Raw genomic sequence first — 27234 nt, 5'->3', positions numbered from 1 at the left:
TAGCCTGCTTGGCCAGGAAGGGAGGCTGATTTTTGGGTTACCGTATGTATGTGTGTGTGTGTGTGTGTGTCTGTGTGTCTGTGTCTGTTTACATGTATGTATGTATGTACTGTATGTGTTTATATTGACATATAGATTTATAAATATGTAGAGATACAGTATATAAATAAACAGACAAATAAATATTTTCTGTTTCAGTCAAAAAAAGAATAACTCAAGCAGTTCTTTGATTTGCTGCGCTCAACCTTCTCTTTTAGTGGATTGACTCCAAATTCTGTTGTCTTCAGCCGAGTCAGTATTTCTTGCCATGTGTACAAATCTGCCTTGACTCATGTCTCTGTTTATCTGTGCATGACTTAAAGTCTGGCTCATGATTATACCATAAGCTTAACCCTCTGCTTGTTGGCTAAACTGCTCTGATTTCTGTTCTTGTCAGCAGTGCAGTAGGGCAACGCCATCTCAGTGAAACAAGGAAGCTAAATCAGGCTGGGAACAGCTAAAATCCAGGCCAAGGAGTCAGACTTGGTCCTGCCATGTGCTGCTTCTCACAAGCAATTGACTGGATAGAGGTGCTTGTTCAACGCGATTCTGGCTCACTCACCAAGACACACACACAGAGTATTCTGACCCTGGTTGGCTTTGCCTCCAAACTCTGCAATGTGCATTAGCAGTTTTTGGAAACTGACCTTTTGGCTGTGTGACTGTAGCGGGCACAACGTTGCCCATCCCACGCGCAGTAGGGGTCCCGGGCCAGACAGCAATCAGCACAGGCTTCACCGTACTCCCGGCATCGGTGGAGGGTCAACTGGGAAACGCCCATGTCAGAGGAGACATAGAGCTGTTGCTACAGAAAAAGAGGAGAGTGGGATAAACCCAAGGTTTTTGCTACTCATTCTGCTGTTGCCACATCCCTTTGCCTCTGAGGAACTGAAGGCCACTGATAGGCAACTCTTCTAGCAGTGGTTCTCAATGCTATGACCCCTTAATACAGTTCCACATGTTGTGGTGACCCCCAACCATAAGTCTAGCACTAATTCTCCCAACAGAGCTTTAAGCTGATTGGCAGGAAGGTCAGAGGGACACCCCCACTGTAAACGCCTGATTGGTCAGATTGTAAAAATATGTTCCAAGGCACCAGAATAGAAGCTTTAATTCCAAACAACCATGGGAAATTTGACTTTTCCCATGATCTTAGGTGACTCCTGTGTCCTGATCCCCAGGTTCAGAATCACTGTCTTATAGAGTAACTCTTTTGTACCCTGTTTAATCCCTTAGCAATATATATACTGAACAACCACCTACTCGCTTTGAGGATATCCACAGTGTCTTTACTGGAGCTGGTACCTATAAGGCAACAAGAGAGGTGGAGGGAAACCTTGAGAAGAGCAAAAATGGCGAAGGTTAAACAACCCAACAAGGGGGGGGGGGAGTCATGACTGGGCTTGTCTCTTGGCTCACCCTGAACACCTCAACTTCCTCCAGAGTCAGTTCTTCCAGTATCCCTTGTTCCTTGGGTAACACAATCACCTTTTGCACTGTACCTTGATCTGGAGAGAGAGGATAGAAGCCATTAATCAGACAACGCTTACGCTGCTCAGTGAAGGGCATATGACTGATGCATCCTGAGGATAATTAAGACAGCACTGTTTACCTTCAGAAAGCTGTTCCTGTATGGAACAACTTGCCAGTGAAGGGCCTCCCTCTCTAAATTAGCAATGATCTGAAATAGGGTGGGTGGGTGGGGCAAAGGAACACAGGAACTGTTTTACAGTGCCCCTCCCCATGGAAATCTGTTCCCTTGAAAGCCGTAAATAAGGGTTGGGTCTTGTCCCAATTTTTTTTTATTTGAAGATTTTGAGCAAATAGTGATTTATCTCAGACGTGAATTCAGCACTTATTCAATACTTGAAGCAGTTGATAGCCTATTTAGCTATAGTGCCTGGAATATTATCCCCAGCACTTGTTCCTGCCAAAAACCTCATAAACATCCCATCCATCTTACAAAGATTCTTCTCCTGGGCAAAATCCAATGCTTTGCTCTCTATGACTTTAGAAAAGACACTATAGCAATAGCACTTAGACATGTATACCACTTTACAGTGCTTTTATAGCCCCTCTCTAAACTGTTTACACGGCCAGTCTATTGCCTCCAACAATCTTGGTCCAGATTTTACCCGCCTTGGAAGGATGGAAGGATGAGCCAAAGTTGAGCCTGGTGGGTTTTAAACTGCCAAATTGCAAGCAGCTGGCAGTCAACATAAATAGTCTGCAGTACTACACTCTAACCAGTGCGCCACCGTGGCTATAGCAATTCTCCTTCACAGGATACTCTTTGCTCCTGTCCTTGCTTCTGTTGTATCCTATCAAGTTGGATACCTGGATTTAATTCTCCAGCTTTCTCAACTATTTTGATTATTTGGATAAGGAAAACATAATTTTTCTACAATTTGTCAACTGATTATTGTTGTTGTTTGACAAAGCTTGCCTAGTTCCAGTTGGTTGGAGTATGCTAAGCTGTTAACGTAGAAGCCCACACTGTCATAACTGTTGGAATAACTTCCCCTTGTCTGATCTCATGCTCAATTAGTAATTTTTAATTGGGTGTTTTCTTTTATTCTGATCTTGGGTGAATTGAATCTGGGTGTATATTTGTTGACCCGATGGTAACTACTTTCAATTATTATTCTCATTATCATTAATTGGAATCCAAACGTAATTAAAATTACAAGCCTTTTTGCCTTTTAGAATGAGGGACTAAAAAGTAGGACAGGACAGCACCACGATCTGAGCCGGTCCCCAGGTGGAATTGCCAAGTGATGGACATACCTGTGCCAAGGAAGAGCACCTCGTAGCGCCCATCCACCGCATCCACAAGATCCACAGCCAAGGTGGTGAAGCTGTAGGGGACATTGGTCCTCACCAGGAGGGGACGCCGCTGTAGGGGATAGACTGCATGGAACATCAAGGGATGGGCCCGCACGAAGGTCACCAGCTCATCAGAAAACTCACGTGTGGAGCGAAGGCCTGGGGTGAAGGTTCCTCCCGGGCACTAAAAGAAGGAAAAAACGATCTCATAAATCTCATAACTGGAGAAAAAATAAAGAATTAGGATTCAGGTTTTTCTTTCCTTGCTTGCTTGAGTCAGAATTTAGAAGCGAGCCAAGAGGTTACTGGAAGGAGTTTACAGAATGAGAGGAAACAGGAAATGGAATCTCGAACCCTTGGAGAGTTGAGATGTTTTGGACTCACGGCTCCAGGACGAGGGTAGGGCACACGTCCTGTGTACGGCCCCCACTGGTAGTTGTGTCCCTCCTTGTGGGCAAAGGGCCCGTTGAAGACAGTGCGGATGTCGGCCATGGAGTAAACACAGACTGCCGAGCCACGGAACACTGACCTTGGAGGAGAAGAGGCAGAGCCAGAAGGACGTCAGGAGTGATGCTGGGGTCTCCTGCACAGGCTCTTCCTCAACGCCACTCCCCATCACATGGGCTTTACTCACCCCAGTGTGGAGAAGACCCCGTAGAGCAAGGGATGCTTCTCATCCTGAGTCGGCAAAAGGAAAACGTCACCTGGGGGAAGAAAACACACCAGTCGAGCGCCTTGAAGGAGATGTGCACCCAGGGTTTGCATGCAAAGCTTGAGGGTGGAGTTTCTCAACCATGGTGTCAACCTGAAGATTCATGGACTTCAACTCCCAGTCAGCATGGACAGATCTGTTTCATAGCAACAGCATTTAGACATATACCGCTTCATAGTGCTTTTACAACACTCTCTACGCGGTTTACAGAATCAGCTTATTGCCCCCCAACAATCTGGGTCCTCAATTTACCCACCTCGGAAGGATGGAAGGCTGAGTCAACCTTGAGCCGGTGGTGAGATTTGAACTGCTGAACTTAGCAGTTAGTGAAAGTAGCCTGTAATGCTGCCTTCTAACCACTGGGCCACCCCGGCTTCATGCTTGGAAGCTTATCTTTCCTAGCCTGGAACCCTCCAGATGTGTAAAGATTGTAAACACTCCCTGTAGGCAGGTGGCATGAGAAAGTTATTTTAAGAAACAAATGAAAGAGAAAGATATTTAAGTATGTGTGAGTGTGTGTGTGTTTTTTAATAGCCATTTCACATACTAGATTCAGGGACTGTTTATAAAACGGCCAGGGCTAACAACACTGTCAAATCCAAATGGATGCTAGATTACATTGACTTGAAGTTCGTATCTGGGCTGTTCTACAACACTTAAGGCGGAAAATGTTTTTAGAATGGCCATAACACACCGATGTTAGATTTCAGTGGCTGTTTTTCCATCACTGCTTGAACACAGCCCATCGTTAAAGTCCTTTAGCTGGAACTTTAGGCAGAATTTCTGGCTCACATGTTGAAGACCCCAGCCCTGTCTCTTTCATCAAGTCCCAATTTTCCATGCCTTCGCTGCTATCACTCCACCCCAAACCTGACCCTTCTTTCCCAAGAACAAAACTCTCTCTGTCCAAAAGGAGGGCTCACGCAGCTCATCAAAGAAAGTCTCCACGCCATCCTCTCCAATCACAGAGCACACGAGACGAGCTTTAAGGAAGGTGGTCCACTTGTTCAACAGGGAGCGCTGTCCCCCATCGTCATTCTGGAAAAAAAAAATCAAAGATATTTATTAGGATATGATTCCTTGAGGACAAGAAAGATACAGGACTGTTCTTGAGCTGCCAGACAGCTGTTTGCACCTGGAAATTATGGCACTATTTCACCTGTGGGATGCGAGTAACAAAAATTAGGCTGAATCAAGGTACAGGGCAGAGGAGACCTAGTAGAGCAGACTTCTTCATCCCGAGACCGCTAGATGAATAGGGCTTCACCTCCCATTGATCCAAAACAGCCTGAGTACATTTGAGAAAAGCTTCTTCCAGGTTTGGGGAAGATCTGAAGACCTCAACTGAGTACAATGAGAAGCTTTAACACTGCTTTCAAGTTGCCATAAAGAGGAGTTTGTGCTGGCATGTCGTTCCTAATAAATCATTGGATTTCTTTTGGAACTCGGCTTGAGTCTCATGAGTTAATTAGGGCGTCTGTCGGAACCTTGACAGCTACAGGCAATAGCAATAGCACTTATATAAAACTTCAGGGTGCTTTACAGCCCTTTCTAAGCAGTTTACAGAGTCAAAGTATATTGCCCTCAACAATCTGGGTCCTTATTTTACCGACATCGGAAGGATGGAAGGCTGAGTCAACCTTGAGCCTGGTAAGATTCGATTTGCCAAATTGCAGGCAGCCGGCAAAAGTGGCCTGTAGTATTGCATTCTAACCACTGCACCATTATGGCTCAATGGGTACAATGATGGCATGTGGTCCCCCAAATCTGTGCTTCTTCTAACAGCTGTCATCCAATTGCAATGGGCAACATGACCAAATGAGGGCGAGAGATTGTTAAAAGATCAAAATAAATAAATAAATCACAATTTTATAAATGTTTCATAAATTCAATTTTAATTCAATTGAACTGAGATGTATCTTATTAAATCAAATTTAGTTTTAATCCTGGCCGCACTTGACTTTCTACATGTGGCTGTTGGAATGCCAAAGGCTGAATTTCTTTGGCTGCAACAACGGTTCACCCTTGATCTGAAATCTCCAGATTAAATACTTCTTTTTTTCTTTTTTAACAACTTCCCACCACGGAGAGCCACGCCAAGAGAACAATGGAAAGGCTCTGGGGAAGATCTCATTTCCCTCTTCTAATTGTGGACGTTCAGCCTCCCAGGGCCTGAACAAGCCATTCGGCTGTGCAGTAGCCTTTCAGCCCTTCTCAGAAGTTCTCACTCCTTCTCAGAAGTTCTCATTCCTTCACTCCTGAGAACTCACCATAAATTGCAACATTGCAGCAGCTGCTCCCTCATCACACAGCAGGGTTGCACTGGCCATCCTTCCATTTGTTTTTGTTTTTTTTAGTAATTATGGGTTTTAATTTAGTTTCTTATCATTGGATTTATATTTTATTGTATTGCTTTTGCTGTTGTGAGGCGCTCCGAGTCCTCGGAGAGGGGCGGCATACAAACCTAATAAATTTTTTTTATTATTTGCTGGGAAAATTTAAAATCTACCAGGGATGATTCTCAAGAAAACACCCCGATAGACTGGGTTCACGACTGTATATCCCCAGAGTGCAGGACGGATACATGCACGCTTACCATCCTATGCTGTCGATAGAATATGTTGTGTGCACTGCAACAGGCAAGGGACAAAAATTGCTTGTGCCTTTCCTTTGCCCTCAGCACGTTTCCACAAGGGCCTCTACGTTTGCTTCATCTTCTCTGCTCAGTTGCTGCTGTAAAGCTGGTTCTTTTCACCTTTTATTTTCACCCAGTTCTCCAAAATTGTTTGGCAACCAGGATGATAAGGGGACATCATACGAAGAGCGGTTGCAGGAACTGAACATGGACAGCCTGGCAAAGAGAAGGACCAGGGGAGACAGGAGAGCAGTGTTCCAATACTTGAGGGGCTGCCACAGAGAGGAGGGGAGTCAGGCTGCTTTTCAAGGCACCCAAAGGCCAGGCAAGGAGCAATGGATGGAAGCTGACCAAAGAGAGATTCAACCTGGAAATAAGGAGGAACTTTCTGACAGTGAGAGTGATCAACCAGTGGAACAGCTTGCCTGCAGAACTTGTGAGAGCTCCAACAGTTGAGACTTTCCAAGATGAGATTGGATGGACGTTTGTTTGGAGTGGTGTAGGCAGTGGCACTCCTGCTTGAATAGGGGATTGGACTAGATGACCTACAAGGCCCCTTCTAACTCTAACAATAAATAAATAAATCGTAGAAAGGAGGGGGGGAATCCTTATGATGTGATCCTTTTTATGTCTCATGGAAGACTTTTGCATTCCTGTCCCATCAACGCCAAATACGTTTGCTCTTAAAGATCCAGTTGTGCATCTTCAAGAGCAGACCTGGGCAAGGTGTAGGTTGTGGGCCGGCCCGCCTGCTGTCTGATGAATCATGAGGAAAGCAGGAACCGGAGGAGTCTCGGCTGACGTGAGATTTTTCAACCTCGCACTGGAACAGACCCCGACCTCCTACTGAGAGTGTCTGAGCACAGAAACCACGCAAACACTCCAGCGCAGTGACTGTGGTGCACCGTGTTGCCATAAAGCAAACAATTAGGGGTCTGTAGAGTAGGTCTGGGTGTTTAGATCAGGCCAAGGTCTGGGCCTTTACAGTATTGGGTAGAACTGAGTTAATTATATTAGTCCGGCCCTCTAAAACCATCCCAATTTCTCATGTGGCCCCATGGCAAAATTAAGTGCCCACCCCTGTTCAAGAGGGTGGTGTACAAGCAGGGGTGGGCTACTTCCCGGATGGGGTGGAACACAGCGAGGTAGCGAAAATAGAGCTCCACCCCAGAGCACCCAATTTGCAGTGAAAGATGTTGAAATAAAATACGGGGCGTCCTGCATAAGCCACGCCCAGAGTGTGGTAGTAAAATTTTTGGTAGCTCTTTACTGCTTACAAGCGGTGAACACTTATCCTTTCCTAGCATAGAGTGGAAATTAAGTTCGGTTTGGCTCCTGAATCAAACTTTTTGTTCCCTTGGACACTTTTTTAGAAACGCTAAATAGAACACCAGCTCTGCAGTAGAAGAGGTCACCCGCAGCAGCTCCTGGTGGCTTGACCCTTCTCAGTCCGCCTTGCTCAACCCTGCCCCCCCACCCCACCCCAGCAAAGATAAACCCCACTCTGCTCACCAGGCACACCCGTCCCACCCGAGCGAGTACGGCAGGCCCCACGGCACCCTCCAGGGCTTTTTCACGGAAAAAGAAGTAGAGCTTGTTGTCATTGTGGTCGGAGCTGTCCGGAATGACGTGGGCTTGGAGGAAAACGGGGTCTGAGGAAAGGGGAAAGAGATGCCATTGCATGGGTTTCACCACTAGATGGAGACTGCAAGCGCTCTAGCTTAGCCAGAAGCAAACTTTGGGGAAGAGATGCTGCCATAAAACAAGTCCAAAGTTTAAGGTAGAGGCAGCCGGCTGGAGAATTCCGGGAGTTGAAGTCCACAAGTCTTAAAGTTGGGGACCCCTGGTAATAAGGTCTGTACATACCAATCCTTGGTATGTACAGTTCCTCTGCAGGTCACTGTTTACTCCTGCGCCTTGGGACACTTTTGCCTGCAGACCATCCAACTGAGGCCTTTAGAGGCTACAGTAGAATGGAGGACAGAAAATCTAATCGGCAGACTTTGGCTCTTTGCCAGAGGTGTTTCATTGGCTGCAGGCTCCATTGGTGTAAGCAGCATGCTGAAGCCATGTCTTGCAGTCACCAGAATACAATTTTTAACTGGACAGAGGCAGCTTTACGTCAATGGTGGAGCAATCATATGAAATTGCCTGCAACACAATATACTGTAGTTCTCCCTCTCCTGCCCATATTTGGCTTGCCAGTCAAACTGTAAGAACAGCCCCTCACCCAGGCCTGGCTATCTACCTTTTTCTGGGTGACTAGCAAGTCCTGGCCCTATCCTGATGTCCTCCCCCCCCCATAAAATATTCACACTGTAAGAATTCACTCTTGTTATCCATCCTGGTCTCTTATCCCATCATTCAGTCTAATTTCCCGCTTCGGTTTTCTCTAGATTGGTGTTTGGCCTCCTACCATAGAGCCATCGGGAATCATGCTGTTCTGTGCGTACAGCCGGGCGTGGTCCCATGGTCCTGAACAAGGCAGCATCGGTGCCCATGAAATCCACGTGAACTCCAGCGTACAGTGTGTTATCTGGAGGGATGGATCGGGAAGAAGAGGAACAATGGAACATCATCAGGTGTAATCATCAGCAGGCACAACCTGGGAAACTCTGGAGTTTTGAGGACTTTAAAAAACAGGGAGGTGCTTTAGGCTTTGTCAGTAAAATCTACTCAATGGCACGGGTATCCTTGAGGATGGGGTAGGGAAATGATAGATTAGGCTTGGGTGTGATGATGGCCACAATTTAAGTACTTGTATCAGCTATTGTGACATCAGAACAATTTATTAATTCTGCACTCCTCTTACTACTAGTTTTTTCTCATCATTCCTATCATCCTTTTCCTCCCGCTTATGACTGTATGACTGTAACTTGTTGCTTGTATCCTTAAGATTTTTACTAGTTTTGATTGTTTCCTGATTGCTTATTTGACCCCTATGACAATCATTAAGTGTTGTACCACATGATTCTTGACAAATGTATCTTTTCTTTTATATACACTGAGAGCATATGCATCAAAGACAAATTCCTTGTGTGTTCAATCACACTTGGCCAATAAAGAATTCTATTCTATTCTATTCTATTCTATTCTTGCATTTTGGCTGTGTCATCACCATAGGCATGGCATCATTGGGGCATTATTAGGGCTTCTGATAGACCAGGGGTCTTCAAACTTGGCAACTTTAAGACTCCAGAAGTTGCTAAGTTTGAAGACCTCTGTGATAGATGCTGCTGCTGCTGCTGCCTACAGACATAATCTTGCCAGACAATGGTACTTTCTCGGCTTGGCTCCCTCCAATCCTTTTAAATGAAATGCCAGGGATGAACATGAGACCTCAGCCATCCCAAGCATTTCTGCGCAATTAATGAAAGCTCCTCTCGCAAGGACCCTTCCCAAGTACTTTGTTCTCCTTCAGCCAGATGATTACTTCCTGCAAGCCCCAATAACAAACCAAAAGCCACGAAGATCAGATGGGAGCTATAGATAGCAGGGTTGTGTGCGGCAATTCAAATTCAAAGCAAAACCCTTCAATTCAAAGAGCACACACACACTCAGAGAGCACATGTCAGCAACTGCTTAAACCAATCACCATTTTTCCCCCTGGGATCGTATGACAGCTGTGGAGGGCAGTCATGCCACCCAGGAAGAAGCAGCTTGGGTTTAGCAGCTGCAACACAGTCTCCACATGGTCTCCACTTCACGGCTCACCTTTCGCGGATTCAGTGCATCGCGAGTTTTTATAAAATATTAATGGAAAAAATATATCACGGATTTTCACTACTTCGCGGGTTTTCTGCAGAACTTGCCCACCTGAGATGCTAATTGCCTACATGAGGTTGTAAACAACACATGATTGGTTGATTGATGGAGAAGTGACCAACCAGAGAGTGCTGCTTTGTATCCCAGAGCCTGATTGGCTCAGTACAGTAGCGTGTTGTTTACTTTTCGTCTGTGCACAGCTTCCCCATCTCTGAGTCTGTTCCTACACTCGGCCATTTCACGTGGAGCATCATTTCATTGTGTAGGTTTAGGAATTCAAAACATTTTACAGTAAGTGTAAAGATACAATACATGCACAGAACAGTGTGGGGTGGTTATTAAGGGAATGGGAAAGGTTTATGCTAGGTAAAAGTGTGGAGAAGGGTTTATAAAGCCTTAAAATAGTGTATAAATAAGTATAGCATCCCTACTTCATGGATTTTTGTTTATCACGGGTGGTCCTGGAACGTAATACTCACGATAAGCGAAGGAACACTGTACTTTATCCAACTCAATTCACTCAAAGCTACTTACTGATAAGCACAGCCATGCTGGACTGCCGGGGGTCATAAGGACATTTCCCCTTGCCTGGTTCCAGGGAATGAGGCACTATGCGGAACAGGTATTCCTGCAGAGAGGCAAACAAGGGGGGGGGACAACAGGGCCCATCATCATGAAAAACATACTTTGATTTCGAGTCATTTAGAAACGGACTCACTTTCAGGATAAGGGTTCCAGTCCCTACTTCCAAAAATCTGACTTTGCCCTGCCCTCTTCTCTCGACTGTCCCTTCATAGAAGTGACCTCATATCAAGGCCGACCACTAGCCAGCTGAGTTAATGACTACTTTCTGCTCTGATTGCCTTTCTCAACATTCCCTGAAGGCGCCACGGATTGAGAAGAGAGAAGAGATGCCCTTCTGTCACCAAGATACTCTATGGTTCTTTCCCAGCGGGAAGACTCTGGGTCGTGGGTCACTTTTCTTACTTCAGAGCGCCAGCCACGATTGATAAGGATGCAGACTGGATGATAAGCCCCCGTTCCGCAGGCATAGAGGTGAGTGCGGTTCAAAGGTTCCATAAGCCGGATGTAGTTGAAACATTCGCCCTACAGGACATGAAGAAGTAAAACACGAGCTGGAGTTGCCAGGCAGGAATTAACACAGGAATACATAGGTTAAGGATCCTGGACTGTGTAGAATAGAAACAAACCAACCAACCCAGCAACTGAGACAAAAGCAAAAAGTAACAATTTTCCTTCCAGAGATGCAAGAAACCAGATAGCTTTTGGACACTCAAAGCCAAACATGTTTCCAGACGCGTTGAAGCCAAGCCAATAAACACAGCAGGTATAGGGTAACAATGGAGGAGCAGAAAATTGCCACTTACACTCTGGCCTTTCCCTGCCAGGCGACACTCATTCTCCTGGCTTGGCAATGCTGGCCAATGAATCTGAAGAAATAGAGAGAGAGAGAGAAAGGAGGATAGTCTTCAGGGGCCATTCCCTTTCGACTTCTTGTTTCATCAGCCCTTTTATAGCCGGCCTTTCTTAGTGTGAGCTACAACCCAATCAGAGGGGGGTTCCTCCGGTCCTATAGAATCGGTAGCAAACCACTGGTGATGTCACAGTGACATCATGGAACTGGTCCTGTCTACGCCGGTCCGTGAATGCCAACATCTTTTTTTTAAAAAAAAAATTTTGGGGGAATATTTTTTCCTGAATTTTTTTTCTTTTGCACGTGCGTGGAAGTTGAGTTTCTTGCACTGCGCATGCAACACCATCTTGTTTTTGGCTTTTTTTTAAAAAAAAACCCCAGCACTGCGCATGTGTGTGTATATTTTGCACGCACGCACCGATGAGGTGCGGCCACACAGTGTGGGAGGAAGCGAATTGGCAGCAAGGTAAGTTATAATCCACCTCTGAGCCCAATGAACCCTATCATCTATCTATCTATCTATCTACCTACCTACCTACCTACCTACCTACCTACCTACCTACCTATCTATCTATATTTGTATCTCTCCCAGTGCCTTATTTACTCCACTCTCAACCCAGCCCAAGGCCGTTAGCAACAACTGCAGAGAAATGTTGGGCGTGGTGAACGTTAGAGATCCTTCTTGGCTCTCTGAGCGTAGTTGTTTTATTACCCAAACTAAATAACATCATCAGCGCTAACCAGACCGACATTCTGAACTGATGCAGTGGGTTCTTTTAATTATTATTTTTAGACTTACAATTAGTGGCTCCTTGTTGATGTTGTGAAGATCCAAGGCCACCAGAAAATCTCGTGCCCCCAGGTAGAGGCGTTCCTGGTCTTGGTCCACCAATAAGATGCGATAATCGCTTGTGTTAAAGTTGAAGCTGAAAGGACGAGCAGTGCGGGTCTCTAACAACTCTGTGGAGGGAGAGTCTCGGAGTCAACAGCCAGCCTCACAGTCTCAGGCAGGGGTCCCCAAACTTGGCCACTTGAAGACTTGTGGGCTTCAACTCTCAGAATTCTCCAGCCAGCAAGTCTTCAAATGACCATGCTTGAGGACCTCTGGTCTCACGGGTAGGAACACCACTTACGCACAAGAGAGGACAGTTTTGCCAAAATACATTTTTAGGAATCTTTATATAAAGCGGACTTTGGTTACCTTACTAGAGTGGGGAAAGCTGCAACTTAGTAACTCATTCAATTTGCTGCCGGAAGATTCAACATTAGTGGGCAACTCCAGGGTCTTCGCATCTCCTTACTCTTCCCACCTATGACTCTTTTCATCTGAGCAAGGTGTAAAAAAACACCTCTGCTTTCTTAGAGGTATCTGTCCCTTGACCATCCTTCTCAGGATAGTTCCCTAGGATGATTTTAGCCTAGCCCTCTCTCTACTTGACCATACAAATGACAAGAACCCGAAATCCTAACCTGTCTCTTTTTTCCTTCCCCTTCCCCCACCCTCTCGCACACAGAAAGGGCAGCAACTGGATCATGTTGACCCATGTGATGGGTGGGGTGGGCTGGCTGGGCTTGGGCTGAGCTCAAGGGGTATTTTGGTCCCTTGAAGTGGCAAAGGCGGAGCCAACGTGGGTGAGGGGGGTGGGTTGCTCGGCGGCTGGTACAGCAAAGAGTCTAAATCCCCCAGCAATCCCCCAGCCACATTCCATGGGCACAGATCAGAGAGCGATGCGGTGGGCTTCCCACACCTGTGGCGACCTTGGGGATGAGGCCAGAGGACACAAGCCGGGCCCAGTTATGTCCTGTAGTCATTTCTGTAGGCAAGAATGCAGAGATCGGGGACCCAAATTGGCCTAATCCCTCCAGGCAAGTGGGCTAAAGCCAGGAAGAAAAAGCAGATTTTCAAGAGGCCGAAGGAGAACAGATGCAGGGGAAGAGATGAGTCTGGGGAGATGAGGAATCAAAATCAAATTAAAGAAACAACCAAGCCGAGAAGTAGCATGGCCTGGATTGTGACTAATCTTTCCTCTCTTTGTTCGGTTCAGCTGACATCTCCCATCCCTTCTTTGGAAGCTGGGAAGGAACTCTGGAAACCTGATGGAATTCCCCAGGCATTAACACACGGCAGGTGGAAGACTTACCACTCTCGCCCCAAGAAGTAATGGCAGTATGCTCAGGGGGTAGGCTGTCCCGTGCATACTACCCAGTTTTGATATACAATGGCTGTTATATAACACTGGGGGGATATAGCAGTGGCATCAATCTCTTCTAAGATAACCTAGCAAAGTTAGGTTATCAGGTATCCTTAACTGTGATGGAGAATGAACTAATTGGCAATCATTAAGTGTTGATTCCTCATGATTCTTGACAAATGCATCTTTTTATTTTACGTACATTGAGAGCATATGCATCAAAGACAAATTCCTTGTGTGTCCAATCACCCTTGGCCAACAAAGAATTCTATTCTATTCTATTCTATGCTATCCTATTCCATTCCATTCCATTAAGTCCTTCAGAGCAGAACCTCTTGAAAGTATCTTCCCAATGTTTCTTCCTCCTACACCCATCTATCGCCAATGGAATCCTGATAATAGGCATAGAGGTTTATTGGATGTCAGGTGAAGACAGTCTCACTCCCCTGGTGCACTTCTCTGGGACAAATAAAAACAATTCAGGTGCAACTGCTGTACCATCAGGATTGTGTGGGTGGAAATCACTAGTAGGATAAGGAAAACTATCCGTTCTTGAGATTTTCATGGATGGCACCTGGCGTTGGCGGGACAGGGGCTCAGCGATTAATATACTGCTGCTTATCAGTGGGAAAGCTGGCAGCCTGGGTTCGAGACCTGAGCTTCACGCTATGGGGGAGCTCCTGTTACTTACCCCAGCTACCACCCACATAGCAGTTCGAAAACATGCCAAGGTGAGTAGATAAATAGGTAGCACTTTGGTGGGATGGAAAGAGCATTTCATGATGTCATTCTGACCACATGACTGCAGAAATGTTTTTGGACAACGCTGGCTCGATGGCCTTGAAATGAAGATGAGCATGCCAACTAAAGTCGTCTACAACCAGTGGAGTAAAATCAGGGATGGGCTGCTGCCCAGATGGGGCCGGGGGGGATGCAATGGGGTAGCAAAAATGGAGCTCCACCCAATTTGCACCGAAAGATGTTGAAAGAAAATGCAGGGCGTCCTCTTTGGGCAGCCTCTGCATTCTTCCTGAAAGCATTTAAAAACCCCAAAGCCCACGATAATGCTACAAACAAAAGTGTCTAGGAAAAGTATAAGGAGATAAGATCTGGAATTAATTCTATGTGATCTGGGTTTCTGCCTCCCCCTCCTTTCCAAATGGCTAGAGTATTCCCCAGAACAGAGGTCTTCATAGCTGGCTGGAGAATTCTGGGAGTTGAAATTCACAAGTCTTAAAGTTGCCATGTTTGGAGACCCCTGCTCTAGAAAATAAAATGAATAATACTTGAAACCTAAGGTTTTGCCAGAAATCTTCATTTTGTTTGGTAGTCTGCAGGAAGGAGAGTTAAGACTATTATGTGGAATGGAGCATTTTGGGATGTTCACTTAGGCTGTGAAAGTAGCAAGGAACACTTTAGATTGTTGCCTTTGAGCAAGTGATTATTTTGAGAGTGGCCATTTTAATCATGAAGGCACCTTTATGACAATGATCAAAAGGTGCTTTCAAAATTCTAAGTGAGATGTTTCTGTCATTTCACACTTCTATAGCTGCTCACTTCTAGGATGTGGGTGAATTCGATGACCTGATTGTGTTGAGTCCATTGTTTTGAGGTTCTTGGAAAATCCTTGGTCAAGTCACACGATCGTCAAGCCACTCCCACCTGGTCACATGACAATCAAGCCACACCCACAAAACAAGCCACACCCACAGTGTGGTAGTAAAATTTTGGGTAGCCCTTCACTGAGTAAAATCCAGAGACTCCTTCACTGTTGTTTTTTAACCACCTGGAATTCCCATACCCAGAAGACGTCCATTCTGTTGCAGACAAGGAAGCCTTTAGGTAGGGGTGTGCCTTGGCAGAAATGGAGCTCTTGGGTCCCACAAACTCCTTACTGTTCGATCTCATAGGCCCCCACAGTTGGGAAGAAGAGGGCTGGCCTTTGGAGGAGCCAACAAGAAATCAGGAAATCATCTGTCATCTTACAGGCAGACTGAATCAGGCAGTGGCCAGCCAAATGGGAAATATGTGTCTGGGAAGTGCAATTGGTCAGTAGCACATTGTTGGTCTTTGGCATGATGAATGAAGCTCTTTGGCCTTAATGTTATCTTTTTTGGCCTTAGCTCCACCGCCACCCTAATGAAATATCCCAAGCAAGTTGAATTCTGCTCAGACAACTAATTGCTCCCGCAATCACAGAACGGTGACTTGTATTTCCGCCTTATTTGAAGAGTGAATCACAATGTATGTTATTTATTTATTTATTATTAGATTTGTATGCCTGTTAGCCAGGATTAGAGTCTCTATCAAGCAAAATGAAAAGAAATGGGGAGGTGGGGAGAAGCTCAGGTGGTAAATCGATAGGAAATTAAGTAGGGGTGGGTTCTAACCAGGGGTGGGTTCTAACCTACTTTGCTACCGATTCGCTTCCTCCCACGCTGCGTGGATGTGCCTCTTGGGCGCACACACACTTCACGCGGGTGCACATGTGCAGTGGCAAGATATGTAAAAAATTCCCCTGCCCCAAAAAGTAAAAAACCAGATGGTGACCCCATGCACAGTGCCAGAAACTTGGCTTCTGCACATATGCAGAAGGGAAAAAAAACCCTAGAAAAAAATTCCAAAAATAACAAATCCCCCCTTCAAAAGTGGAAAACAAGATGGTGACCACATGCACAGTGCCATAAACTCATGCGCATGGGCAGAAGGAAAAAAACCTGGAATTTTAAAAAAATCTGAAAAAATAGATGGCAGCATCTGTGACATCATTGTGACGTCACCAGCAATTCGCTACCAATTTGGGCAAAATGGTCTGATCCAGAAGAACCCACCTTTGAAGTGAAGGGACACTTTAGATGTTCCTTTCCGTAGAGAAGAGACACAAATTGCCTAATCTCCAAAGCTTAAAAAAGGGATCTTCTGCTGTGAAGGAGATATGCCGTCCCATCACTCATTCTCAACTGAGATTCAGCGGCTATCCCAGCTGTTTGTGTAGCTCAGTGTTTCCCAACCTTGGCCACTTGAAGATATTTGGACTTCAACTCCCAGAATTTCCCAGCCAACTGGCTGGGGAATTCTGGGAGTTGAAGTCCAGATATCTTCAAGTGGCCAAGGTTGGGAAACACTGGTGTAGCTGATACAAGAGGGTACCATTTTATATCCTGGGTCACCTTTTTTGGTGCTGAAGCTTTCAGTAAGGGAAGCAGAGTTAGTTGTCATCTAATGGTACTTCCTACAACAGTGATGGCAAACCTTTTCTTCCTTGGATGCCGAAAGACCTTGGGCTATTGCACATGCGCAAATGCCCACACCTATAATTCAATGCCCGGGGAGGACAAAAACAGCTCCCCCTGCCCCCCGGAGGCACTCTGGAGGCTGGGAACAACCAGCCACTACAAGGACCTCCCAAAAACTTTAACATGCTGTAGTAATCAAAGGGCCCATGTTTGCAGGAGCACCTCCTTACCGAGCCCACTTAATCCAAATATGCTGCCTGTATGCGGCAGGTCTTGCTTAAGCCACAGCAGACATAGTGACAGGGATCCGCTGGTCTACTTGCCACCACCATCCCCTAAACCTAGAATCACCAACATGACTTGAACTATGGACTCTAGTGGAAAACATCCCAGGAAAGACCCCAGGAGGGCTCAGAAACCCTCCTGCCTGATGGTACACAAGCTGCCCAAGTCTCTGACATCTTCACGCGTTGCATATCCCTTACGGTCCACGTATGTACATTTACGAGCCTAAGCAAGCAAGCACACAGAGCGTGTGTGTGTCTCTTTTATCCAGTCGGGCACACGCGCGTGTACAGAGAAACCAGAGTGATGCCTGGAGCTTTGCCTTTTATAGCCAAGGCTGCCGCCACCGCCCAAAGGAATGAATTGTCCTTTGGCCAAGGCTCTTGCTGTTTCTTTATGCACCCCCCTCCCTTTCACATGTACACATGAGCTGCATTTTCATAGTGGAAGGGGAGGACGACCAAGCAACTACAGTGAGAACGGCAGCAGGGTATCTATAGCAGGGGACATGGCATGCACACCCTAGCCATTTAAGCTCCTCTCCAGCCCAGGCTCCCTCTCTTCCCCTGCCCCACACAATGTGCTTTAGGAAGGGGAATCCATCCATGTCCTAGTCCCTTCTCTGTATGGCATGCTGGGTATTTTAAGCTCTTCTGGGAAATCCTTTCCCCGAGTGGCTGGCAAGTAATTAGATCCCGGAATCCCCAAGAACAGAGGGGAGTGTAGGGGAACCCAGCAAGGTCACAGGGGAGGGGTGTTTTTGGGTGTGTGTGTGGGGGGGGGGAGAATGCTTGCAGAAGCTATGACGTGCCTACACAGCAGTAACTTACACTCTCCCCTGTACAAAAACACTCTCCGCAGCAAAAACACCATCCATCCAGACAATGATTAGCAATACAGTCAGGCGGTAGGGAAAGCAAGTAGGATGCTTGGCTGCATAGCTAGAGGCATAACAAGCAGGAAGAGGGAGATTGTGATCCCGCTATATAGAGTGCTGGTGAGACCACATTTGGAATACTGTGTTCAGTTCTGGAGACCTCACCTACAAAAAGATATTGACAAAATTGAACAGGTCCAAAGACGGGCTACAAGAATGGTGGAAGGTCTTAAGCATAAAACGTATCAGGAAAGACTTAATGACCTCAATCTGCATAGTCTGGAGGACAGAAGGGAAAGGGGGGACATGATCGAAACATTTAAATATGTTAAAGGGCTAATTAAGGTCCAGGAGGGAAGTATTTTTAATAGGAAAGTGAACACAAGAACAAGGGGACACAATCTGAAGTTAGTTGGGGGAAAGATCAAAAGCAACATGAGAAAATATTATTTTACTGAAAGAGTAGTAGATGCTTGGAACAAACTTCCAGCAGACGTGGTTGATAAATCCACAGTAACTGAATTTAAACATGCCTGGGATAAACATATATCCATCCTAAGATAAAGTACAGAAAATAGTATAAGGGCAGACTAGATGGACCATGAGGTATTTTTCTGCCGTCAGTCTTCTATGCTTCTATGTTTCTATACAGAAACGGGCAAGTGTGTGACTCCGTGCAACAAACTGTTGCATCCATCAAACACCGACAAGCTGCTTTGATTGGCTGCCTTCGGTCCACATGGCAAAACTGCCCTTGAAGGTAGTTGTGCTCACCAGCACCATAGGGTGTTTTAAACCTATACCATAAAACCACTGAGAAAATCTATAGTCTACAGCCTTTTTGTTGTTGTTTTTTTTAAGTACAACTGACCATCTTATGTCGGGAATCTGGGAATATGGGAGCTTGAAATTATATGGGCTTTGCATTTTGCTGATACAAAACTTGCCGCTCTTCAGAATGTTCAGAAGCGGTGGCTTGAAACAAGGCTGTGTGCTGTTACATCTGTATCTGTTTTTATTAGGTCCAACATAAGATGACAACAGGAACCCATTGCTATTGCCATAAATAATATTAAACAGTGGGAAAAGATATTAGCACATGAAAACCAGAGCTGCTGCCTTGCTACAAATGGCTGCAAAACAAGATCTCCCCCATTCTTGACAAATGTATCTTTTATTTTATGTACACTGAGGGCATATGCACCAAAGACAAATGTGTCCAATCACACTTGGCCAATACAGAATTCTATCCTATTCTATTCTATCCTATTCTATCCTATCCTATTCTATCCTATTCCATCCCACTCCACTCCATTCCATTCTGTGTAGTAGCTGACTCAGAGAAAATAAATCATTCTGCACTAGTAAATCTCCAAGGTGCTTGGTTTGACACTAGAGGTGGAAGGAATTCTTGGCAAAAAGAAGCAGATTATTGATTTGAGCCAAACAAAGCCATTATTTTAACCGGACAGTCAATATTTGCTGTCCCACCAGAATCCATTTGTACTGTAGTTTGTGTTCAGAGATAAGAAGCGTAGACATATCAGTTTCCTCTAAGCCATTGTTGGTAGCTCACCTGGGGATTATCTCTTTTTATCCTCATAGTCTATCTATGAATTATGTCAGGCTGAGACTGACTTAGTATTAAAGTAACATTTTCTTGGCTTCCTGGACCCCCCCAATCAAAGCTGGAAATACCAGCTGATTACTTTGGGCTCCAGTATCAATAAGCCAAGAAGTGATACAATGCAGGAGTAATTCTTTTCCCCATGATAACAATCCATTCCTGGGACAGCCAAAACTCAAGCTATCAAGAGCGCATAGTTAAGATTATTGGTGAGCCAGTCATTGTGTTTTCATAATCACCGCTTTTAGCACTAAACAGCAGTTAGACAACCTTCTCAGAAAGCATGTTTAGTCCAATTTGAATGGGCGACTACGAGGAAATCTCAGGGCTGGCACCAGCAAACCAGTCCCACACTATATCCAAGAAAACCACCACAAAAGTATCAGGAGTTGTCATCTTGAAAAAAGACCATAGTTTACTTTAACAATGTTTTTTAGTTGTTGAAGAAGTATTCCTGCTGCTTTACTTTCTCACAGTAAAACCTTGGAACTTGTTATAATTCCCTCCTTTTCAAAAGGAAGGGAAGGGAGGGAGGGAGGAAGGAAGGAAGGAAGGAAGGAAGCAAACCTACATTTACTTCAGCTTTCCTGAAAAATGCAATCTCTATCTATCATGTACCCATCTAATTTAGAAAGAGTCCTTAAGCCTAGTCCAACCAACATAAGGATAATTCCTTGTTCAGATAATAAAACCTCACAGTCATATACAGCAGATTGACTATTGTTCTTTGAAAGACTACCTCCATCTAACTTTATTTCCTTCATTTTCAGTTTTTATCCCTTCAATATAATCTTCTGCCATCAAATCATTTATCTAGACTAACAATCCAGGTGACTGACGGGTAGGCATATAAATCTTTAAGAAACAAAGAGAAGAACAAAAATAAAAATAAAAAAACCCAGAAGGTTGCACTTTTCTGCCCGATTGATTTTTATTAGTCTGAAAAGGGGGATAGGAGCCACTTTTCTGATTTTTTTTAATACCCCCCCTGGCTTTCCCTTTCTACAAGAAAAACGCTGTCAAGAGTTTTTGCAACAGGATTGCCAACGCCCCATCCATGCCCACCCCCAGTGCCACCTTGCAGCTTTCTCCCTTCTCTCAACACTGATGTGCCCACCCAGGAGAGGAGGTGCCACCAACCGGGAGGCAAAAATATACAGCCTCCCCCCCCCGTGGGGTGGGGGAGACGACTCACCTGTGAGGGACTTTGACAGCCTCTCTTCCTTACCTTTGTAGGTGAGGTAGACCCGGGGCGCTCCCGTCGGGCTGCCGTGACCCAAACAGCAGCAGAACAACAGCCCCCAAAGGAGCAGCGTGGCCCAGGGCACCATGTCGGGGGGTCGATCCCTAGGAGAAGAGAGCAGGGGGTTGATGGTCAGCCGGATCAGGGTTCTAACCACCGGGGATGGTTGGGAAGGCAGAGGCGGCGCGGGGAAGCCTCGGACGGGCCTAGAGGGCGCTGCGCGGAAGTAACCGAGATCAAAGTTCCTTCCTCGCCCGTCCCCACCGGGCCGGGGGCCAAGCAGCTGTAACCCGAGCGGCGGCCGCGGCTGATGGGCACTTCAAAGGCTCTCGCTCTCTTCTTTCTCTCTCTCTCTCTCGATCAGCTCCTGTAGATACACACACACACACACACACACACACACACACACACACACACACACACACACACGCCCTTCTTTTGCAGGCTGAGAGGCCTTTGAAGTTGGGGCTGGAGAATGGGAAGATCCAAGACAGGCGCTCCTTCTTTCACCACCACCACCCCAAAAAGAAAAAAAGAAAAGGGGGGTGAAAGGCAGACTACCTTACCCGGCTCCGCCTGCATCGCTATGAGAGCCCCCTCCACTCCCTTGGAAAGAGCGACCCCTGCCGGGGTCCGACCCGCAGGCGCGCCAATAGAGGTATAGGAGCGGGGAGGAGGAGGAGGAGGAGGAGGCTCCTTTCATCTCGGGACGGCCTTCTTCGTTCTGGGAGAAGGCGCCGTGGTTCGAGTTGCCGTCCCGGGCTACCAGGCTCGGGCGAGCCCGAGCGGGCCTCCTGACGCCATCACTCTCCGTACGCAGGAACGACAGCAATCCTTCCCCGCACCCCCAGCCGGGCTATCATCTCCCCCCCTCAATGCCACAAGAACAGGTGCCCGGGGACAATGCCAAGCAGCGAGGCCGTCCTGCCACCAGCGCGGCTCCGGGGGATCCGGTGCCAACAGAGCCCGACGGGGGGCTTTGATCTGCCTGCCAACCCCGCTTCTTCTTCTCCCCCCCTCTCTCCCCTTCCCCGCCCCGTTCCGTCCTGGCCGAGACGTGCCGCGACCTGCCTCTCCCCATACCTGAAGCCAGGTGTGCAGCGCAGAAAGCTGCGCAGGCTGGGACTTGGAGTTCCCAACTGCCCCACCACCACCACACACACGCCCCGTCCATTGCCCTCCATCCTCAGGCGCTTGAGGGAAAAACGCGTCCGCCCCGTCCCGCCAAAAACTCTCGCTCGGGTCCGCGGGGCGCGCTTTCCCCCCGGTATTGGTAGGAAAGCACCCAAAGCCGAACTCCGTGCCTTCAAGGGCGACGGTTTTGCTTGTTCCCTCCCAGGCGGTTTAAGACGCCCGGCGAGGCTTCAAGGGAGCCGGGACTCTCCTCGCCTCAGCTCCGCGGCTGGCTGCATCTCCGCCCCCAAAAATGGTCGGGCGTCCCTGGCCGCCGTTCCGGAGAGTTAAAGCTTCTCTGAAGGTCTCGCCGCGAAGAGAGTCGAGTTCAAAGCGAAAAGCCCGAGCGGCTTCCCCCGGTGGGGCGCTGCTGCAAGGCGGTTTGTCAAGAAAGCGCCCGGGGCAAATCGAGGCTAGGCTGAATGAGCCCGCAAGGCAAAAACCTGAGGGGGAGAAAAATGGAGAGGGCGCGCGCGGGGCGGAATAAGGTGGCTGAAGCCCGACGGTTGAAGAGGAACGGGAGCGAAAGGGGCCCCCTTACCCCGCGGCAGCTTCTCCGCTCGGGTTGAGTTCCAGTCAGCTCTTCTGTGCCCGGAGGAAAAAGTTTATCCGGGATGTACTTCTAATCCATCGGGGCGAGAGGGTTTGAGGAGGGAGGGACATGTTTGCCTCACAAACACACACACACGCGGCGCAGGGGCTTCCCACAGGGCAGGGCTTGCAGCTCCGGGCTTCCCTGGAGCAGATAAGCACACCCTTCCCCACACGTTACCCCGAGACGGGCTGGGACGGCTAAACCCCTTCGCGGGGCGGCTCCTCCTAAAGCCAGGAGGGAAGCCGGGCTGTAGGTGGTGGGGGGGGGGGGCGAGCGGCGAGTCCCCCTCTTTCTCCCACCCGGGACCCACCGGGATCTAAGTGAGGAGAGACCCCCGGGAAAACGGGGACCAGGAGGCGAACGGGGGATGTTGCTGAGGCTGAGCCAATCCTGCTCCATCAGATCACTTGCGATCTGGTTGGGATCTGGGGGACACTTCCACGCCTCGCTTCCACGTTGGGCTGCTATAGCCAACTCAATAAAGCTGGGCCCGGGCGCCTTTCACCTGAGGCGGAGTGGCGGGAAACGGCTAAGGAAGGAGGGAACTAGTTGTCACCCCAGCTTTTCGATCCAGGAAAGCCCGGAGTCCAATTTCTGTCATGAGGGGAGGCAGAAACAGGGACGAGCCTAGCAAGGAGCTTGAGAAACGGGACGGGAGAAAGCGCTTTTGACGGATCTTGGGAAGCAACAGCGAGGTGACTTTTATAGGCAAGGGTCTCCATCTTTGCCTTCCCCGCCCTGCTCTCAGTGGCCTCCAAAGTCCTTCCTGACAAGTTGCTTCAGAGAAAAAAACCAAAACGAAACAGGGAGCAATCCAGTATTCTGGAGGCATCCGGGATTGGAAGGAATGAGGACTAGGATTGGGGATGCAAAACCCTGGAGCACCGCTAGTAGGCGTGCAACCGAGCCTTCCGTAGCGCTTTGCTGCGATTTAGAAAGCCTCAAAGTCTGAATCGTTTCTGGCTAGCAAACTAGGCCGAAGCCTGACCCGCCTGCCTCAGGTTTTGCTCTCTCTCCTCAGCATAGACGAGCCACGCCCAAAAATTTATAGATAGATAGATAGATAGATAGATAGATAGATAGATAGCTAGATAGATAGATAGATAGATAGATAGATAGATAGATAGATAGATAGATAGATAGATAGATAGATAGATAGATAGATAGATAGATAGAGATAGTTAGATAGAAGATACATAGATACATAGAAGATAGATAGATAGATAGATAGATACATGGAAGATAGATAGATAGATAGATAGATAGATAGATAGATAGATGATAGATAGATAGATAGATAGATAGATAGATAGATAGATAGAGATAGATAGATAGATAGATAGAAGATAGATAGATAGATAGATAGATAAATAGATAGAAGACAGACAGACAGACTGACTGACTGACTGACTGACTGACTGACTGACTGACTGACTGACTCCCTTATAAAGATAGGAATGCTTTCCTAACTCAGTTCAGACTAGGCTAGAGATGCATCTGAAACTTCCAACCTGTAGTTATTGCTCAAAATCCTCTGCCTTTAGAGCAGGGGTCTCCAACCTTGGCAATTTTTAAGCCTGGAGGAGTTCAATTCCCAGAAAAGCAAAGCTGGCTGGGGAATTCTGGGAGTTGAAGTGCTCCAGGTTTTAAAGTTGCCAAGGTTGAAGACCCCTGCTTTAGAGGTTATACCCTAAAGTAGGAGAAAATAAATTTCTTACTTCCTGGGGTTGGGAATGGGATTATATCCTGCATATATATTTTGGGAAGCCCAGATTTCCAGCCCGGTCTAGTGAGAGGCTGTTCCTTAAAATTCTGGCCAGAGGGATTAATGTATTGCAATGGTAAAGAAAGTGCTGGCAACATAGCAGTACAGACACACTGATGTAGAAAGGAAACAATTAAGATGAATAGAAGAAAGTATGATTCATAAAAGCTGAACAGTGCATCTAACTTTAGGGCATGGTTTATGGAAGATCAAAAGAGATGTTAGGAAATTACCCATTTTATTTCATTCACATATCCGCAAAAGTGTATTTGAAATTTACCACATTCCAAACTAATATATTCTAGAAAATACTTCTGAAGTTGATATCTTGATAATACATCCGTGGGTAACAGCTTTCTGGACTGTTCTGAGGGTTTTATTTATGCTTCATTGCATAGTCAGTCAGATGTTCAAACTGGATTTGGCACTTTTGTCCTCCTGTTGAGTCCTTCCCAAGAATAGGAATAGGCAGATGAAGATGTTTGATGATGTTAGAGATATTGTTGCCGAATGTAAGCTGTTCCAAGTAAAGATGCCTTTTGCAATTGATTGATGGTGAATTTATCAAATGCTGCTGGTGTTCAAGTAGTGCTCCAGCTGTTTTGGGATTGCATTGCACTTAAGACATCTGTTACTATTGGTACTTTCTTGGCTTTCTTTTGCTACAGTAATTCTATTTCTGTTTGCAACTCTTTGTATTTTGTAATCTTCTCCAGTTCTTTCTTGTCTATTCTGATATTTTCAGCTACTGCCATGCCCATTATCCAAACTTACTTACTTATTTTTATTTTTTATTGTTGTTGTTGTTGTGTAGGTTGTTATCAATCATTGCCAACAATGTGGAATGTCTGTCTTGGTTAATATTGACTGAACATCCTGCTTAATGTAAAGATTATTTACTCAGCTTTCTGTCCTGTTTAAGGTAAAGATTATTTACTCAGCTCTCTGTTCTGTTTAAGGAAAATATTAAACTAACACTCTGGCATTCACCTATATGTTTGACATGTCTGTCTGTATGATTAAAAGGTTTCTTTAGATATTAACTTGTTACTAGTCAGCTTTCATTGGGGTAAGTCAATCGTAGTAATTGTGTACACAAGAACTTTGCTATAAGAATAAACACAAGCTGACCGAGAAGGGGCAGCTTCTGAACACAGCGGTTGCTCAGCTCAGAGAGTCTTCCTAACTCAGATAAGCTTTGCTCAGAAATCATATCTCTGTGTCCATGATTACTACATCGTTGTTGTTATATTTTGTTTGCTATTCATCTTGCTTCAAGGGTTCAGAGGAAACTGAAGACTATCCAGTTAATCAAAACAACCCAAGAGATTTGGTACTTTTTTCCTGAAGAGTCAAGTTGAACAAAATGGGAAGGTCCTGATTCATGGGTGTTTAAAATATCCTGCAGACAGAAAGGAGCGGAAGGCCAACACATGCTGAAGTGGTTTGTAAACTTGGCAACTTTAAGATTTGTAAATTCCAATTCTCAAAATTTTGGCACTTAGAAACTATACATCTTAAGTCAAGTTTGAAAAAAACCTGATCTTAAGGATACCTGTTTAGGAAGGTAAAAAATTGAGGGTTTTTTGGTGGCTGGATTAAAAATAGATTGCACAAGGAGCAGCCACAACTTAAAACGTAGGATATGCTTGCATACAGATGGTCTCTGGTTCTGTTACTAGTTAAAATGATGGAATATATGATGGAAAAGACCACTCTGTACCTAATATTCTGTAAGACAGCTGGGCGGAATGATACATATTGCATTGTGCTGGAGAGACTTAGTTTGGGGAATTAAAATCCTACGGTTCAGGTAAGCAGAGACTTAAATTCAACGTCAGCATTTCAATCAGGGAAAAAGTCTTCATCAGAAATCCTCCTAGTATAGCCAAGAAGGAGTCACTAAACAGACCAATCAGTAATAGTTTAAGTAGTTTTTAAAGTTTTTTTATATGCACTTTTCCTAATAAGAGTCAGTGCAAACTGTCCTCTAAAACCTTTATTTGTAAGTATAGAAAGCCAACAACATTTTTGTGTTCACTTTTTCAAAACAACATGTCAAAAAAGTTATACAATTCAATACAAACTGAAAATAAGTCTGTGCATTTTATATCTGGGGTAATTTCCTGCCTTGTGTGCGTGTGGCTTTCCCAATGACCATTCTCACCCCACTCTTCCTTATCTCTCTCTCTCTCTCTCTCTCTTACTTAAGAAAGCCTTGCATGATTAAATATCCCACCATACTCCCCCGAATCGGAACACGTGGGGAATGCACAGATTGATGGGAACTCTCAAGTACAATGCTCCTGCTGGAAACAAAAAAGTAGCAGTGCACAGTGGGAAAATCTCTTTGCCCTCCACTTTCTGAGTAGCTTGTCTTCCTCCCCCTCTGCCTCTTGCCCACATTTCCCAGATTAGTGCAAATGCTTCTTTTCTCCTATGGTCTTATTGTTAGGAATCATTTTCTAAGCGAAAAGCTAGCCCTGTCTCCCCGCTCGCTACCCTGTTTGCATGCCACCCACAGCAGGAAGAGTTCCCACGGCTCCAGGGTCCCTCAAACCCCTGCAAGGGGGTTGGGGAGCATTATTAAGGGGAGGGGAAAGAGGCTACAGTGGTGGTGAGGAGAGAGCATTAAGGGAGGGGGGTCTGTGATTATCCCCACTGCCAGCAGGTGCCCGTGGAAGGCATTCTTTGGGGATATGAGTGCTTAGCAACATGCTGTGGAGCGCAAACAGGGCAGAAGCAAATGGGACGTGAAAATAAACCAGGCATAGGTGACCTCCCAAGAGAACATAGGATCCAGATCATATTCCTAGATCCAGGAAATGA

General features: G+C 46.2%; 1 protein-coding gene across 6 annotated transcripts in view; it reads right to left on the bottom strand.

Moving 5' to 3' along the window:
- The window catches only part of LOC139161752 (semaphorin-3F-like), a 29980-nt gene extending 7236 nt beyond the window's left edge, over positions 1 to 22744 (bottom strand). For 2 of the 6 annotated variants that reach the window (XR_011558152.1, XM_070741320.1), the window contains exons 1-15: positions 21439 to 21671; positions 20858 to 20976; positions 12212 to 12372; positions 11366 to 11428; positions 10965 to 11084; positions 10512 to 10605; positions 8629 to 8748; positions 7725 to 7864; positions 4501 to 4615; positions 3500 to 3569; positions 3250 to 3394; positions 2827 to 3049; positions 1459 to 1547; positions 1303 to 1344; positions 687 to 844 (exon numbers count right to left, since the gene is read on the bottom strand). Coding sequence is in view for 5 of the 6 variants with exons in the window: in XM_070741320.1 (XP_070597421.1) it covers positions 687 to 844; positions 1303 to 1344; positions 1459 to 1547; positions 2827 to 3049; positions 3250 to 3394; positions 3500 to 3569; positions 4501 to 4615; positions 7725 to 7864; positions 8629 to 8748; positions 10512 to 10605; positions 10965 to 11084; positions 11366 to 11428; positions 12212 to 12372; positions 20858 to 20976; positions 21439 to 21575 (1796 nt within the window). In the remaining variant the exon portion in view is untranslated. Of the gene's footprint in view, positions 1 to 686; positions 845 to 1302; positions 1345 to 1458; positions 1548 to 2826; positions 3050 to 3249; positions 3395 to 3499; positions 3570 to 4500; positions 4616 to 7724; positions 7865 to 8628; positions 8749 to 10511; positions 10606 to 10964; positions 11085 to 11365; positions 11429 to 12211; positions 12373 to 20857; positions 21395 to 21438; positions 21900 to 22586 lie in introns of those variants that run through there. The other 4 variants (XM_070741321.1, XM_070741322.1, XM_070741319.1 and 1 more) reach the window with 4 other exon arrangements.
- Positions 22745 to 27234: the final 4490 nt, after the last annotated feature.

The sequence above is a fragment of the Erythrolamprus reginae genome, chromosome 2 (assembly GCF_031021105.1).
Source record: "Erythrolamprus reginae isolate rEryReg1 chromosome 2, rEryReg1.hap1, whole genome shotgun sequence".
In the NCBI taxonomy this organism is placed as follows: Eukaryota; Metazoa; Chordata; class Lepidosauria; order Squamata; family Dipsadidae; genus Erythrolamprus; species Erythrolamprus reginae.
This window is presented reverse-complemented; position numbering and strand designations above follow the sequence as displayed.